Raw genomic sequence first — 15,460 nt, 5'->3', positions numbered from 1 at the left:
CCTACAATGATGATGTGGTAATCTCAAATAACCCTTGAGTCAGTCTTTGTTTTTTTTTAAAAAAAAAAAATCAAGAATTGGTTAAAACTGCAATATGTAATAATTGTGGGATAAAAATTGTAGTATATATCATTACTCTCATTCAAAATACATTAGACACGAGGCTATTCAGCCTAATCTAGTTAAAGTTCTTCAATACCTTAAGTTCACCTTGGACTCTCTTTACTCGACTTGGCATGCAGTTGTTCTTCCTTCTCTTTGGATTCCTTGTTTTTGGTTTCTCAAAGGTAATTTTAATGTGGCTATCCGAGACAATTTCGCTGTGGCAGCTGCTGTTACTAGTAACTCTGATGGAGAGAAATCATTCTAGCTGTCACCCAAAAGCTGTCTAACACTGATGCTCTTATAGGAGAAGCTTATGCTGCTCTTTTTATTACTCGGTTGGCAGCTTCAATAGGTATTGAGAACTCTCTTCTTGAAGGAGATGCTTTTCTTGTGATTCTTGCTGTGAATCAGCCCAATATTTTTTTATTTTTAGCATTTTGCTCCCTATATTTATGATATTAGAGTAGAATTCTCTTTCTTTCAAAACTAAAATACTTCAAAAGTTTTTAAATGTGCTAATTTTCGTGCACATGTTTTAGCTAAATGGGCCGCGCGCTACTCGCCTTGTATTTGATAGCATTCCCACAGATTCTTCCATCAGGATCAGGGATGGGAAATATCATTTCTTGTAACTTTTTTAATCATACCGAAAGATAGTTGGATTGTGACCGATTCTACGGAACTGTTTTTTTTTTTCTAAAAAAAAAATAAAAAATAAAAATCCATCTGATTTGGTTTTAAGCATATTTTCTTTGAACATGAAATAAGTCAATAGCAATAACGCCAGACCGTTCATACCCATTGAATTCGAGTGCAGTCGAGAAAACTAAAACCAGCCATGAGAAGAAAAATTAGTTAAGCATGAGGAAGTGGAAGACAAACGAATGAACAGCGCGCAATATCTTATTATTCAGCTGAATGATTGACAAAACAATGTGTATTCAAAATTTCAAAGTTTGAAGAATTAACTATCCATCGAATGACAACAAAAATCTCATACTGTAAAAGAAGTTTATTGCTGACCACATGTCAATAAATCAAAACAATGAATTTAATAGAACCCCACCCAGAAAAGATCCCAAGCGCCATTGACATAAACTGTGAAATTCTCAATTACAAAGACCAAAGGTATAAAAAAATTCATTGGAAATAGGCCTGCCAGATGGTGATACTACTGATGCCTCCTGCTTCTGAATCTTTGGCAGTAAATGCAACTCATCCTTAAGAGTTGCAGAGACGGTGAAAGGCATATGATATAAATCTTTCTGATTTAATTTGAAGAAATCATGTCAAGATGCCAAGAACATGATGCTGAGTTTTTCTTGTCTAAGGACTAAGGTTACCCAATACCTATCTCATTGTGAAAACAGCCGTAGACCTGCTTCTAAATCCTCAAGGGTAATAGTACGAAGTTCATCTGTGTCTATACAGTCAAAACTGAGCCTAAGGTCCAAATACTCTCTAGCATTAACTAGCATTGGATCCACTAAACCACCATTCATCTCCTTACGCAGCTTTTCTGTTGTTTCTCTCTGTATCATTGCTGCCACAGCTTCTTCAGTGCAAGAAGGGTGTAACTTAAATCCATACAACAAGCTATCCTCTACTTGATTATTCATCTTGATATGGAGAATCTTGGCTAGTTCTTCTGAACTGAAGTCATTAAAATAGAAAAACTTGGTCACCCGTCTGCAGAAGCCTTCGTTAGAAGCAATCACACGCTTCATTGGTTCACTGTACCCAGCAAATATGACCACAACTTTTCCACTGTCCATGACGGACATAATCTCTTCTAAGGCCTCCAATCCATAGTCCTTATCGTCAGCCTTCTGCATAGGTATCAGTCGATATGCTTCATCCACAAAAAGAATTCCTCCTTCTGCATCTTTAATCTGTGCACAGTGTTCTATTATTAGTTTGTGACAGTAACATATTCAAACTTGTCTTTGCTGGGAAGAGAGAGGGAGAGAGAGAGAGAGAGAACCTAAGAATATAAATTGAGAAAGCCCAGTGGCGTACCTTCCTCCTAGTTTTCGGCCCAGTATGACCAACAAACTCTCCAACCAAATCAGTCCGCTGTACTTCTGTTACCTTGTCAGTCGGTAAAATTCCCACCATATGGAGTAATCTTCCAAGGATTCGAGCTACCATAGTCTTACCTGTGGAATATAATATTAATCATCTTGCTTTGCTAGTTGATCAAACAAGATACAGCAAACTGACATCTTCAGAAATAGTAGAAAGACAATCAATCAATTATATGTGTATTTATAACTTTCTTTTACACATCAAAGCAGCAGTTAAATCTCTTGGAAGACATATATAAATAAATAAATTTATCGTGGTTACAGGAAAAAAATAATAATATTAACTACACACATTTGATATGTAAACAAATTAAGAATTGGGTGGGTAACTTATTTGACTCTGAAGAGTTTGGATAAGGCTTTTAACAAATCAACTCAAGAAGTTCACTTTGTTTCTGCATCAGAAATGGATTATATAGACATATAGTTAATTTACACAATTAAAACAAGATGCCTAGAGAACATGGTTTTTACAATGTTAACGATTTGTAATAAGATTGTCTTCCAAATACAGTAAGCAAGTAGCATGGCAAAATAAACAAGAATTTAGCAGTGTTGACAGAAAATAAAGAAATATTCATCACGAGCCAGAGACAATCTTGCCAGATACTACCTGTTCCGGGATTGCCAAGGAACGCCATATGTGGGGGTCTTCTGGTGCCAACTTTCAGCCCAAGAGCCCTACGCCTCTCATCCAAAAGCATTCCCTTTGCCCACTTTCGTAGTTGTGTCTTCAGCTCATGCAAACCTACTACTTTTGATATTTCATTTTCAAGTTCATTCATCTTGGCTTTAGTTTCGCTGCACGCTTCAATTGCTCTTCTCTTTCGCTGCTCTTCAAGATGCCAGTGCAATAGTTCCCGCAACTTTTCACTTCCTGGGCCTTGTGAAAGATGATTTAGAGGAGTCATGCCCTCCTGCAGTTCAAAGTTTACGCCAACTATGATTATTTCCATTTTTTCACTAAGCTGAAATTACAGAAAGCAATTGCAGTCCACGGTACATTACATTATCCTTAGCACTGCAATCAGCATTGTACTCGAGCAATGTCTTGACAGTTGAGCAGTCTTCAGCTCGAAGTGAGTACCAAACAGCAAGATGTAATGGCGTCATTCCATTCTGCATTAGTAAGACAGGAAAAGAAAAGATTTTACAATCAGAACACATCCAAATCCCATTCTAATTATTCTTTAAAGTGGATCATATATTGACAAGAGAAAAGCACATTTGCATTTGCTTCAACAAAAGCACCATGAGCAAGAAGCAATCTTGCAGCATCACTGCACCCATTCTTTGCTGCCATGTGCAATGGAGTTTCTCCATACTGCAAAGCACAACAAGTTAACGTCAAGAACAATAAAAAGACCAATAAGTCATGACCAAAAGCTTATATAAATCCCAAGTGTCAAAACAATCTAGATTATCAACATTTTTGCCAATGGAATAAGAAAAAAAACCACATTAATTTTACCTACCATGTTCTTGGCTTCCAACTCAACCTTATCTGGCCCTTGCCAATCAAGAAGAAATTTAACTATCTCAGCACTGTTGTAACCAGCAGAAACATGAAGAGGCGTCTGTGCCATCTGTAATAAAGCAAAGAAAATGAGGCATTGAATTAAAGACAAAAAACTTCGTATACAAGCAGATTCAGGAATTCAGAAACGAAGATAATATACATGATGTATTGAACTCCAAAAAATAGAAGCAAAAATACATAAAAGTGAAAGAAAAACCTAAAAGCAAAGTAAATCCTAGCTCATTTTTTTTTATCTTTTTACCAACACCATCACTCCCCATTATCCGTTCTTTCCACTCCAACATTTGCTGAAATTACTAATCATTTGTTCGGTGTTCATCCTACCTATTCTAAAGCGTGCTCATACTTCATATCTCTACACCCCTTATTCAGCATTGACAGCTTCTCTAGTCTAATTAAACCAAATCTATGCCACCATCACATAAAACATTATATAAACTTGATTGAAAAGAATAACATTGATTAGATAACAGAATGTAAAGGCTCAATGCACACCGATAGGAAATTCATCCCCAGCCGAATTGTGTACAATTGTCAATTGAGATCCATTTCCATCTCTGTCCTTGATCTCGTTAAAACATCAATTTAGTGCTTCTTTCGTCTCCAAATTCAACTACACTATATCTACATAGACCCTGCCAAATAAATAAATAAAAAAGAACAATGCTTTTTTTTCCTCTTTTTTTTTTTTTTCCCTGGCGTTAGGCAATGACAGTCTCGATTTCCTTAAGAAACTAATCAACATTCCCTACCCACCAAAATTCAGTCACCCAGATCATAGTATAGGTTGGTCAAGCATATGACTCAAATGGGTCCAAATTCGATCAATTTCACAACCCAATTCACAAACAAACTTAAAGATGTACATAACACAAAACCCATTAAACAAAGTCCTTCAAACAACACCCATCAAAATGAACGCCCACAAAAGAATTGAATTCTTGAAAAAATTATAAAAGAAAAACAATTATATAAATAGAGAATGAGATCTTACGACGGGGTTTCTTTCGTTGAGAAGCGACGGGTTCCCTCGGAGTAGCCTCTGAAACCCAAGAAGGTCCCCGAACTGGGCGTAGCCATGAATGGTGGTTGGCTTGGCAGATCTCAACCGCTGATCCTGTGTCCTCTGCATCCCTACAAATTGCCTCCCAACGCCTCTCCAATACAAGAAGAAGCGAAGAGAAACGGAAAGAGAGAGCTTTGAGAGGCAGTGTGCTCTCTTTTATTTTTATTTTTTCCTTTTATTGTGTCGGAGCCTTTGGCGGTTAGCGCGGAGATGAAGCAGAAGCTCACCCCGCGGTCCGACTCTCCCGCGTCCTAATCTGACCACCACCGAGACTTGTCTAAAAATTCTGCTCACTTTCTTCACAATGATTCGAACACCCCCTGCTTTCTGCGGGACTCTGGCAGGTGCCAGCTGCCTTCGACAATTAACTACCAATTAAGTAACGTTTAAAACAATCTGCTTGTTTTGAGATTGGATTTTTTTATGCTAATCCTCATTTGCCACTGCAGTTGCAACCAAGCCAATCATACCCAATCCCTCCATGAAAAATGATAAAACTACAACTCCATCACAACTCCCTCACAACCTCCACTCATAATGGTGTGAGGCTCATGTATGTGGGCCCCACACCATTGTGAGTGGGGTTGTGAGGGAGTTGTGTAAAGGGGTTGTGAGCCAATCATATCCCTATCACACCCATACTAGATGCTATAAAATTATTATAGCTCTTCGTACTCATTTATCATACTTATATCATACCGACTGATATGATGTATTTTAAAACGCTTTCCATATCAACCACTTAACAGATCAAAAGCATAAGTCACTTAAAACACGTCATATCAATAAATGTGATATGGGTCATATGGCTACCCTTCACACTTATTTTATCACACTCACTTCACATCGTTGGCGTGACATGAACAATGAAAAGTAGAAAGTTTTGTTTTTTCAAATGGCTATTCAACTCACTAGTGAGAAAGTGTGATAAAATTAATGTGAAGAATAAATTTATTCTTAAGAATATATAATTAATAAGTCAGCTAATAACTAATAATTTTTTCTTAATCATTTTATGAATTATTAATTAACATGTCAGTTTGTAAAAGAATTTTTAGTAAACTCCTAAATAATACTCATATTGCATCATGCCATGCGATTCATGATGCAGCTCTCTAATACGCTTATATCAAGATGCAGTCGACAAGGGGACACATTATTGTTTGACATATATTTATCTATTTTATGTATTGTTTGGTTGTTTTATTCAACAATATATGCTGTCAAATTATGTAACAATGCTGTTCACTATATCCATGTACTTTATACCCGAGCAAGATATGTAACAATGGTTGGTTTTCACTAAATCCATGTACAGAAGGGTGCCTGGCTGTCGAAATTAAACCTAAAAAAAATAACTCAGTTACAGTGAACGACCTCAAAAATATTATTATTATTATTATTATTTTTATTAAGTCTTTATTGAGATTTATTATAAATTGCCTCAACAGCTTTGCATGTAATCCCAAGATTACAACTAAACCGACGTTGTCATCGGAAATTGACAACAAACGCACCAATAAAAGTGGACGAAATCGACACATGTCACACTGGCTAGCTACTGCCGATGTAGTGCAAATCCAGTACTGGTAGATTAGACTAGGGTGGGCTTTTATTTTGCAAGTTTGGGCCCATCATGTTAGTGAGCCCAGTTTGCCCGTCTCGAGTCTTTTTGGATCCTTCAGTCCAGCCTGTTATAGGCCTTGAAGTTCGGCCTTTGGGGCTTATTTTTCAAAATTTATTCACTACTATGCTAGAAATTCTTCTTGTGTCAGTGTTACTTTTGTATTCCTAAAAAAATTAGGTGGCTTTTAAAATTACTATTGGACTTGTTATTGATTGTTATTGAATTTTAATCAAATAGTGATTTTAAAAGTCATCTCATTTTTTTAAGGATACAAGAGTGACACATGAGAGACTTTTAGAATTACTCATCATAGCAACCAAACAAAAGACAAATGCAAAGCAATGAAAGTCGAGTAATGCTAAAAGTCTTTCTCTTGTGTCCCTCCAATAATGATGTGACTTTTAAAATTACTATTGGATTTGTGATTAATCATTATTGAATTTTGATCAAGTTGTGATTTTAAACTCCAAGTCATTTTTTTAGGGACACATTAGAGACTTATAGAATTACTCATAATTTCAGTAATTATAGAAGTTACTTTTTTGTCATTATTGTGTCACTCCAATAATGATGTGGCTTTTAAAATCACGACTTGATCATAATTTAATAGTAATCAATCACAAGCTCAATGAAAATTTTAAAAGTCATATTATTTTTTGAGAAACGCACGAGAGACTTCTCGTCATAATGTCCCCCCCTCCATTTTTTTTATTTTTATTTAAACAACTCTTGGTGGGTAGAAGTAATGTTAAAAAAAAAAAAAAAAAAAAAAAAAAAAAAAAAAAAAAAAATTCTTCTCAAACTGACGTGATTTTTAAAATAATTATTAAATTTATAATTTTATTTTAATAATAATTTTAAAAAATCACATCAATTTTTAAAATTAATAAAAATATTTCATAGCATTGCAATTTAGGAAGAGTGTTTTTATTTTTCGTTTCTTTGAGATCCTGGGAGCTAGTACTTTAAGTAGTTACCAATTAGTTCACTCAACTAATCAGGAAGCTTGTTTCCAAAAAGAGAGAAACTGATTAGGGAGCTAATTGTACGTACAAGCATCACCTTCCCAACTGACCCGCTGAAGCGAACCAATAAGGCCACGTGTAACATTTACACTTGGAGATGAGGTTGCTTGAACGTGTGGTCGTCACAGTCCACCTTCCTAGATCTCTTCCGAATTCTTTCTCTCCCTATATTTTATTCATTTTTTATTTTACAAAACCATTTTTTTTTTTTAAAAAAAAAAAGTACAAAACGGGAAACACCCCCAGATATTTTGGAACGCTTAAATTTTTACATCAACTCTGGCCTCTGGGCTATCCTCAGTCCATAGCAGCCATGGCCACAGTCACGAGGCTTCACATTTTCCCACAAAGATTGGAACACTTGAGCTTCAAGGACCACGGAAGGACTGGCCAGCCAGTCGTGCTCGGACCGGGTTTATGCCAGACCGGGTTGGGACGACGCCGTGGGCGTGATGGGTTGTGTTTGAAACAGTGCAGGTCGTTTAGGACTGGGGAGGGAGGGGGAGCGGAGGAGAAGGAGGTGGAAAGTGCGAGAAAGTGTGGGGATTTGAAGGAAATTGAGGCTAAGCTTCAAAGGGGAAGTGGGTTTTGGAGCTCTTTGAAGACTACTATCTTGGGTAGTTTTAGTTTGGCTCATGGTGATGAGTATAGCAACGCTCTGGCCAAGGTGGAGGAGGTATTCTCTTCGGTGAGCTTTTAACGATTTGTTTCATTATGTTTAAGTATTCTTTATTTATTTAGTGGAATTTGTAGTTGAATTCGAGATCTGATAGTGAGTAATTCTGCAAATTTATGAGTGTATATGTTAGATTGAGTTTCCATTCCTTTTGTTGCCATCCAATCCAAATGTTAGAGAAGGGAAATGAAAGGGAGAATTTCGGTTAAGGTATATACGTCTCAATAACAGGTACTCCGTTAGGATTTGTTGTTTAATCTTATCAAAATTTTCAAAATACCCTTACGTTTATATTTTTTTTAAAAAAAATTATAAAATTTTTCTAAGATTTAGGCATGGGTACTTTTGCAAATTCCGTTACATTCTATTCGATACTTAAATTCTGGCAATTTTTTTTTCTAAAAAAAATAGGGGTATTTTAAAAATTTTGACAAGATTTAACGGTCAATTCTAACGGAAAACTTGTTATCGAGACGTTTTGAAAAATGGATACCCTAGTTTGAGACGTTTTGAAGTTCAGGTACCTAAAGTGAAAAAAATGGCAATAGTTCGATACCCTTAAGTGAAGTTCTCCCAAAATGAAACTTTCCGCATATTGGAGCCTAATATTTATTTTTCTTCGCTCACTTATGCTTGTATGATAAAAGTTTCAAAATCTTTTTTTTTTTTTTGCCTTTTCAAACGTTGAAAACTCATTTCAAATATTAGTTAACCAAATGAATTTTCAGACCTGACTCCTACCACTCACTTCTCAAAACAAACAACAACTCTTCACAAAAACAAAATATTTCTAAAAATAATAATAATATTATATTTCTTTTAGAAAGGTTTTTTTCATGCACATTTTTTTTTTTCAGATGTAAGGATGCTGATTACATGTATAATAAAAAAAAAATTTGGGTGGTGTTGTGGCGGCCAGATCAATACCACCCGTGGAGCAAGAATCTTTTTTTTTTTTTTTTAATTATTATTATTTTATTTTGTAAAAATATTTCTCAATTTTCTGGTTTTTCAAAAACACTTCTCAAAATTTTACCAAACCAATTTTCATTTGTGGACTCTACATATAACACTTTTTTTCAAATGCGGCCCTTAACAAATCAATTTTCAATTTTTTACCTTTTTCAAAATCCAAATCACTTCTCAAAACTTTTACCAAGCAGCCTTGAACAATAAAAGCTCAAGAATCTGTATCTTGTTTTTGTTTTACTAATTAGAATTGGTGAATTTCACCAAGCTTTGTTTAGTTGCCTTCTATTTATTTAATTTTTGGTCAATGATGATTTTAAGCTATAAGGTTTGCTGATTAAGTTATATGTGCTTAATCTGATTGGTGAGTATATTTCGGCTGTAACATTAATTTTCTTTCTCACAACTAGATTGCCATCCAAGTGGGAAGATATATTATAACCATGATGAGCACTGGAGTGATACTTGCAATTGGATTTCAGATGTCAGGTTAGCGAATATGCACTCTGATTGTGAGATTGCATTTATTGATATAAGGTAAAAACATCGGTGAATTCTTCATATATACTCAAGAATTCAATTGTGTTTGATTTTTTGAAGGTGGAGACAGTCAGATGGACACTTTGATTTGGTATAGCTGGCTTGGAGGAATTATTATTGGAACCATGATAGGTGCTAACATGGTTTTAGAGGAACATTATCGTGCTGGTCCACGTAATGTTGTCATAACTGGAAGGTGATCTCTCCCTCACTTTCTGTCTCTCTCCTTGGACTTGAAAATGTGATCGGTTTTACTTCTACAAGTAGTTTTAAACCATATTTCTCATGCATTTTGTTAAATGGAGTACCCTATGATCAATGCTCAATGCTGACCAGTGCCAAAGCCTCATCCTTACGTACTTTCAAATTTTGTACATGTGTTGGGGGCGGGGGCTCAGCGATGTCAAATTATCATGAAAGTTTTCCAATTTTTCACGTATAGAGTAGTTAGAGATTGAAAGCTTTACTTTATGTGATCTGATGTTGATGCTTAAAAATGCATGTGTGGATGTTTCTTTATTCAATCTGTTAGCTCACCTGATCCTGTGACTTGGGATCATTTACTTGGGTATAATCACAGTTTGGATAGATGTGCTCCCATGGGTTATTGATAATGGAAAAAATATCAATTTTATGTTATTGCATGTTTTAACTGTCTGGTACAGTACAAGGGGACTGGGAAAAGCGCTTGCTCGTGAATTTCTTCTTTCTGGAGATCGGGTGGTTGTCGCTTCTCGCAGGTGGTATTCAGAATTAGGATATTGGTTTAGTTCTATAATGTGCCTATAATTTCAACACAGTTGTCACTCACAACGCTGCTTCCATTAATGGATCTTGTGAAGGCAGCCCTGAGTCTGTAGATATGATTGTCAAAGAGCTTGAAGAGAACCTAAAGGAATGTGTAACCACTGTGGGTGGCTCGTCCAAGACAAAGCTGCAACGTGCAAAAGTGGTAGGCATTGCATGTAATGTTTGTGACCCTGATGATGTACAGAAGTTGGCAAACTTTGCTGTTGAGGAACTTGGTTCTATCAACATTTGGGTGAGTGACTCACCTTTTTCAATTGATGCTTGTTGCTAACCACTCACCAGTTGCTGTTGTTACTGAAGATGGTATATAACAGGTCCTTTTTATTTGGACTATGCATGTTGCTGTTGCTTTTGCAAATGCTTGTTTGGTCAAATTTCAAAAGATTGAAACTTCTTACGGCATGATGGTCATGGCTGTCAACTGTCAGATTGTTACCTTTTTTCTGTCAAAACTCAAAATGCTTGACACTTTTTGATGGCATCTCCCATATGATCATGTTGTTCAGACTTGCATGAGATGAAAAGTGAGATGAAACAATACTTTCGTTTTTCATTTATGATGAGTTTCAAATAAATTGGGTAGCAATATCTTATTATGATGAGGTTTATGCTTTTTGTGGATTGGCGATGTTGATTTGATAATAATGCCTATATTTTATCCTTGTCTCTATTTATCCTATTCAACCTCTAGTTCCTGTTGTATTTAATGTGTCATGGTTTGTAATATTCTCCCAATTACTGAGATATTCCATTTGTATTTCCATTCTTTGGCAGATAAACAATGCTGGCACAAATAAAGGTTTTAGACCATTGCTGCAGTTTTCTGATGAAGATATTAGACAGGTATTCATATATGAAATAGTTATTGATTTGTTTTGATAGATCTGGTGTTTGAGAAGTTTCTCTTGTATGTGCATGTAGGTGTACTTTAAGTACAGGAAGTCCTCTCAGAAAACTAACTTTGGAAATACTAGGAGCTATTGTATTGAATCACCACCTGTTTGATATAGGATTTGATTCTAAATATGGATGATTTCCATTGTTTGAATCACTACTTGTTTTTAGACAAGCTTCATACTTTGATACAATGACCTAATGTTGAGAAGTATCTTCAACCACCAACACCTCCCCTCCCCCTCCTCCTCCTCCACTATGCATCTCTGTGTGACTTAAAGAAGACAGGGATGACATCCTCACACATCTAAATATTATGATTCAAAGTACTTAACTAAGAATATTTATTCATTTTATTGTATAGTTAGCCTAAAATTGTCCTACCAATATATCATGGTAATTTACACATTTCAGTATGAGTGGTTTTACCTTATTGCTTGAATTGATTTGCCTCTTACCTCTCCTAATTATGCTAGATTGTCTCAACAAACCTGGTTGGCTCTCTCCTTTGCACTCGGGAAGCCATGCAAGTGATGAAGAACCAAGCTAGTGGGGGACACATATTTAACATGGATGGTGCGGGCTCTGGGGGATCTAGTACCCCTCTAACAGCTGTGTAAGTTTATATTACCATGGAAGCTAAGTTTATTCCGTAGTGAGCAGAGGTGAAAACTTTAACCTGGTTTTAGCTAATCATTATTCAATGACCCATGGAAGTTGTTACTATTCCAAGTTCTCATGGTTGATGATGATATTCATTAATTTATATCGCTTGACTTGTAGCTATGGGTCAACCAAATGTGGGCTGAGGCAGCTTCAAGCATCCCTGTTGAAAGAGTGCAAGCGGTCCAAAGTTGGGGTGCACACAGCATCTCCGGGCATGGTCCTTACAGATCTGCTACTCAGGTACATAGGAATCATTCCTGCTTTTTGCAATGCACTTACAGCGCCATTCGAGTTCCTCTCATAATATCATCTTAATGGGCCTCAATGCCACATTTCTATTTCTTATAAATTCTATATTCTTTCATTTAGATATGAAGGTTGCATCTCTTTTCTATCTATAGCTATTTCACTTACCTTGTATACCTTGTCCATTGCTTTTCCTTCTCTATGGTTTGCAGTGGCTCGAGTATCCAAAACAAGAAAATGTTTAACATCATCTGTGAGCTTCCCGAAACAGTTGCTCGAACTTTAGTTCCAAGGATGCGGGTTGTAAAGGGAACAGGAAAGGCAATCAGTTACTTGACCCCTCCTAGGATCTTACTTGCTTTAGTCACTGCATGGCTTCGACGAGGTCGCTGGTTTGATGACCAGGTAATCTTCATTATTTTGTGAAAGCATTCGACACTCCCTGCTGGTGCTCAACTATGAGTTCTGACAGCCAGAGGAGTCTCTTATCAAGTTACCAACTGTAAAAAAAATACCTAGTACCATTCATGGTTGAATGTGAGTGCATTAGATGACTTTATAAATGAATCCTTACATTAATTCCTCTAAATCTAATTTGAGCAGAGGAAGGTGAGATTTGTTTTCTTTTTCCGTTGTTTCTATATTCGCTGCTTAGATGTGGTAAGTTAGCTGTGCCTCCTAAGCTGGTGATGTCATTCATGTTCAGGCCAGTCAACAAGTTTAATGACATTCGATGAAACCCCAGGGTCTAGCTACTATCCTATTTCTAAGTTACTGATATCATATTTTGCTTCTTTTGTGCATTCCCACCGAATAAATTCAACTGTCTGGCATTGAGATACTCATAAATGATTATACCTATATTAGCATGGAGATAGGTTGGGATACATGGGATAGATCAGGGATATGCTGATATGGCAATTCTAAATATGATGTGGTGCGATATACTGAGTAGGCATGTACATTTTTGTTTATTGTCAGTTTATATATATATATTTAGATATTCCATAATCATTTGGTGAAATTATTTAATCATGTAAGCATCACAAATCTTCCTTTAGTCAAAACATACATCACACTCCCTTCTTTGCTTGGATTACAATTATATTCTTGTATTAAGCAGGATCATATCCTTTTGAGCTTACTGCACGTTGGTCTGATATTGGTAATTGAATTATTTATTTGATGATGATGCCATATCTGTAGTGGTTGAGTTTCAGCCTCTTAATTGCGATCCAAGAAGAAGCTGATTTTAGTATACATTGCAGGGGAGGGCATTGTATGCAGCGGAGGCAGACCGTCTCCGTAACTGGGCTGAAAACCGCACTCGGTTTTCTTTTACGGATGCAACGGAGATGTACACGGAGAACACTTGGGTGTCAGTTTTCTCACTTTCTGTTGTTTGTGCCTTCATAATCCTTTCTAGCACTGGCAGCACATTTCCTGGTACGTGAGTTGTAAGCACAATTACAGCCTGAAAGAATCAGTAACATGTACATCAGGGCAATGCTCTTAGTGAGGGAGGTCAACTGCTATGCCTGGGATCGCAAGGCAAGTATATATATATACAACACTTACAGCAGATTAGTGGTTTCTATAGTCGATACCCTACATTCTTCACTTAACCATTAGGAGGGTCGGTTAAACCATAATCCCAAATGTTTAACGACCTATGCATGGACAAGAGCCCTGTAAAAGTTTAGGGCATGTACACAGAAACAAACGCATTTTATTTCATTGAGATGTTTCCGTAGGCATGTAATGTTTCTATGTTATATGTAATGCTTCTGAGTTCATTATGAAATAAAATTCCCGTTCGACATCTTTGTACATGCCCCCAACGTTTTGACAGTGACTGTCAGAACTTCTTTCTTTGTTCTCTCTTTATCGCTACATCCTATCACAATGATCTTTTCGCAAGCAAAACATTATGTTCTATTATAAATGAATAATTTTAGAAGTCTTTCTTGTGTTTCTTAAAAAATGATGTGGCTTTTAAAATCACCATTTGATTTGTGATAGATCATTATTAGATTCTGATCCGCGATTTTAAAAGTTATATCATTTTTATAGAAACACAAAAAAAAACTTTTAAAATTACTCATTATAGATACTGCTCGGCATATGCGGCCAATGCCATCATTGTTAAAATAAGGGAGTGTATCATTCTTTTCCTCTAGAATATTTGGGCCTCTTGATAGGATAATGTTTATGTGACAGGTAAAAAAAAAAATGTTTTTAATGTGAATAGAACTATAGAAGACTCACATTACGGGCAGAATGGCGTAAGTAACAGATTATTATTTTTAAATGAAAAATACAAAATCAGCCATTGTCATCGCATCGATTGCAATACACTCCTACAAGGTTTAAAAAATGGCTTAAAACTTCTTGTATTAAGCATAAGTGGCAAACAACTCCCTCCTCCGAACTTTTGTTTGTAATTTAGATGAAACCGTCAATGTGCAACATTAGCAGCAATAATACTATGACATGTGTCTTGTTTCATAAACTGTCTATAAATATATATATATACATTAAAAAAAATGAAAAAAGGCCAAAATGTTGTGGGTGATTTAAATTGGTCAGGGAGGTAGTCAAACCACTTTTGAGGCTATAAGATGATTCACCCACCCCTAGACCGGTTGGAGGGGGTGGCCGAACTACCCTTAAAAGCCCAAACCACCCCCATATTCAGCCAAAGAGATGGTCAAATGCTCTCATAGTTTTGGGGTTGTTCAGCCAGCCTCATATTCAGCCAAATAGGGTGTTTGAACCACCACGTACATGACCTAGAATGGTTTGACGGCCTCCAAATTCAGCCAAAAGGGACTTGCATGCCACACACAATACAGACCATAGTGGCTTGCAGTTGAGGTTGCCCCTTGAGATGGCACGACCAGCTCATCTCGGAGAGGCAAGGCTGGACAGTGGGGCCTTATTATGCCTACATTTGGAACCGATGGACTTCGGTGTGTGAAACCTTGTAATAAGGTCCAAATGGCTACATGAAGTCTTGAACGGTGTCATTTGGCATGTCAGAACTGGGTGTTTTCTGCATTTCTGGAATTTGTCAAGCTTACATGCAAACAACATAAGTCACCAGATCGAACGTGCGCATCTCGTGCTCCGACTGCTCTAATATCCCAAGTGTGCATATATAACTCATGAGTGATGAGGACATTCCATGGGATGGGGTGAACTAATTA

General features: G+C 36.5%; 2 protein-coding genes across 3 annotated transcripts; one reads left to right on the top strand and one right to left on the bottom strand.

Annotated features, from left to right (window-relative positions):
* Positions 1–1,074: 1,074 nt before the first annotated feature.
* Positions 1,075–5,161, bottom strand: LOC133858107 (uncharacterized). Its single transcript, XM_062293555.1, has 7 exons — positions 4,727–5,161; positions 3,668–3,778; positions 3,418–3,516; positions 3,201–3,311; positions 2,806–3,109; positions 2,125–2,264; positions 1,075–1,997 (listed from the first exon to the last, which is right to left on the bottom strand). The coding sequence occupies exons 1-7, from the start codon at positions 4,862–4,864 to the stop codon at positions 1,461–1,463; spliced, it is 1,440 nt and encodes a 479-aa protein (XP_062149539.1). The 5' UTR covers positions 4,865–5,161; the 3' UTR covers positions 1,075–1,460.
* Positions 5,162–7,699: 2,538 nt separating this feature from the next.
* On the top strand, positions 7,700–14,073 carry LOC133857875 (probable chlorophyll(ide) b reductase NYC1, chloroplastic). 2 transcript variants are annotated; one of them, XM_062293245.1, is made up of 10 exons: positions 7,700–8,126; positions 9,506–9,584; positions 9,696–9,831; positions 10,301–10,375; positions 10,482–10,677; positions 11,220–11,288; positions 11,816–11,955; positions 12,123–12,245; positions 12,464–12,656; positions 13,520–14,073. In XM_062293245.1, the coding sequence occupies exons 1-10, from the start codon at positions 7,764–7,766 to the stop codon at positions 13,703–13,705; spliced, it is 1,560 nt and encodes a 519-aa protein (XP_062149229.1). In that variant the 5' UTR covers positions 7,700–7,763; the 3' UTR covers positions 13,706–14,073. The 2 variants fall into 2 exon arrangements, with proteins under 2 accessions (XP_062149229.1, XP_062149228.1); XM_062293244.1 differs by having other exon boundaries at positions 7,701–8,138.
* The last annotated feature ends 1,387 nt before the right edge of the window (positions 14,074–15,460 follow it).

The sequence above is a fragment of the Alnus glutinosa genome, chromosome 14, assembly GCF_958979055.1.
Source record: "Alnus glutinosa chromosome 14, dhAlnGlut1.1, whole genome shotgun sequence".
NCBI lineage: Eukaryota > Viridiplantae > Streptophyta > Magnoliopsida > Fagales > Betulaceae > Alnus > Alnus glutinosa.
The sequence above is the reverse complement of the archived record's forward strand: the minus strand, read 5'-3'. Positions and strand labels throughout refer to the sequence as shown.

Excerpts from the sequence above, each read along its gene's own strand:
- LOC133858107 (XM_062293555.1), bottom strand. The coding sequence starts at position 4,864 with ATGCAGAGGACACAGGATCAGCGGTTGAGATCTGCCAAGCCAACCACC. Across the intron at positions 3,517-3,667 it reads AGTTGGAAGCCAAGAACATG|TATGGAGAAACTCCATTGCA; the intron begins GTAGGTAAAATT and ends TGTGCTTTGCAG. Across the intron at positions 3,110-3,200 it reads ATTGCAGTGCTAAGGATAAT|GAGGGCATGACTCCTCTAAA; the intron begins GTAATGTACCGT and ends TTTGAACTGCAG.
- LOC133857875 (XM_062293244.1), top strand. The coding sequence starts at position 7,764 with ATGGCCACAGTCACGAGGCTTCACATTTTCCCACAAAGATTGGAACAC. Across the intron at positions 9,832-10,300 it reads AATGTTGTCATAACTGGAAG|TACAAGGGGACTGGGAAAAG; the intron begins GTGATCTCTCCC and ends TGTCTGGTACAG. Across the intron at positions 12,657-13,519 it reads GTCGCTGGTTTGATGACCAG|GGGAGGGCATTGTATGCAGC; the intron begins GTAATCTTCATT and ends TATACATTGCAG.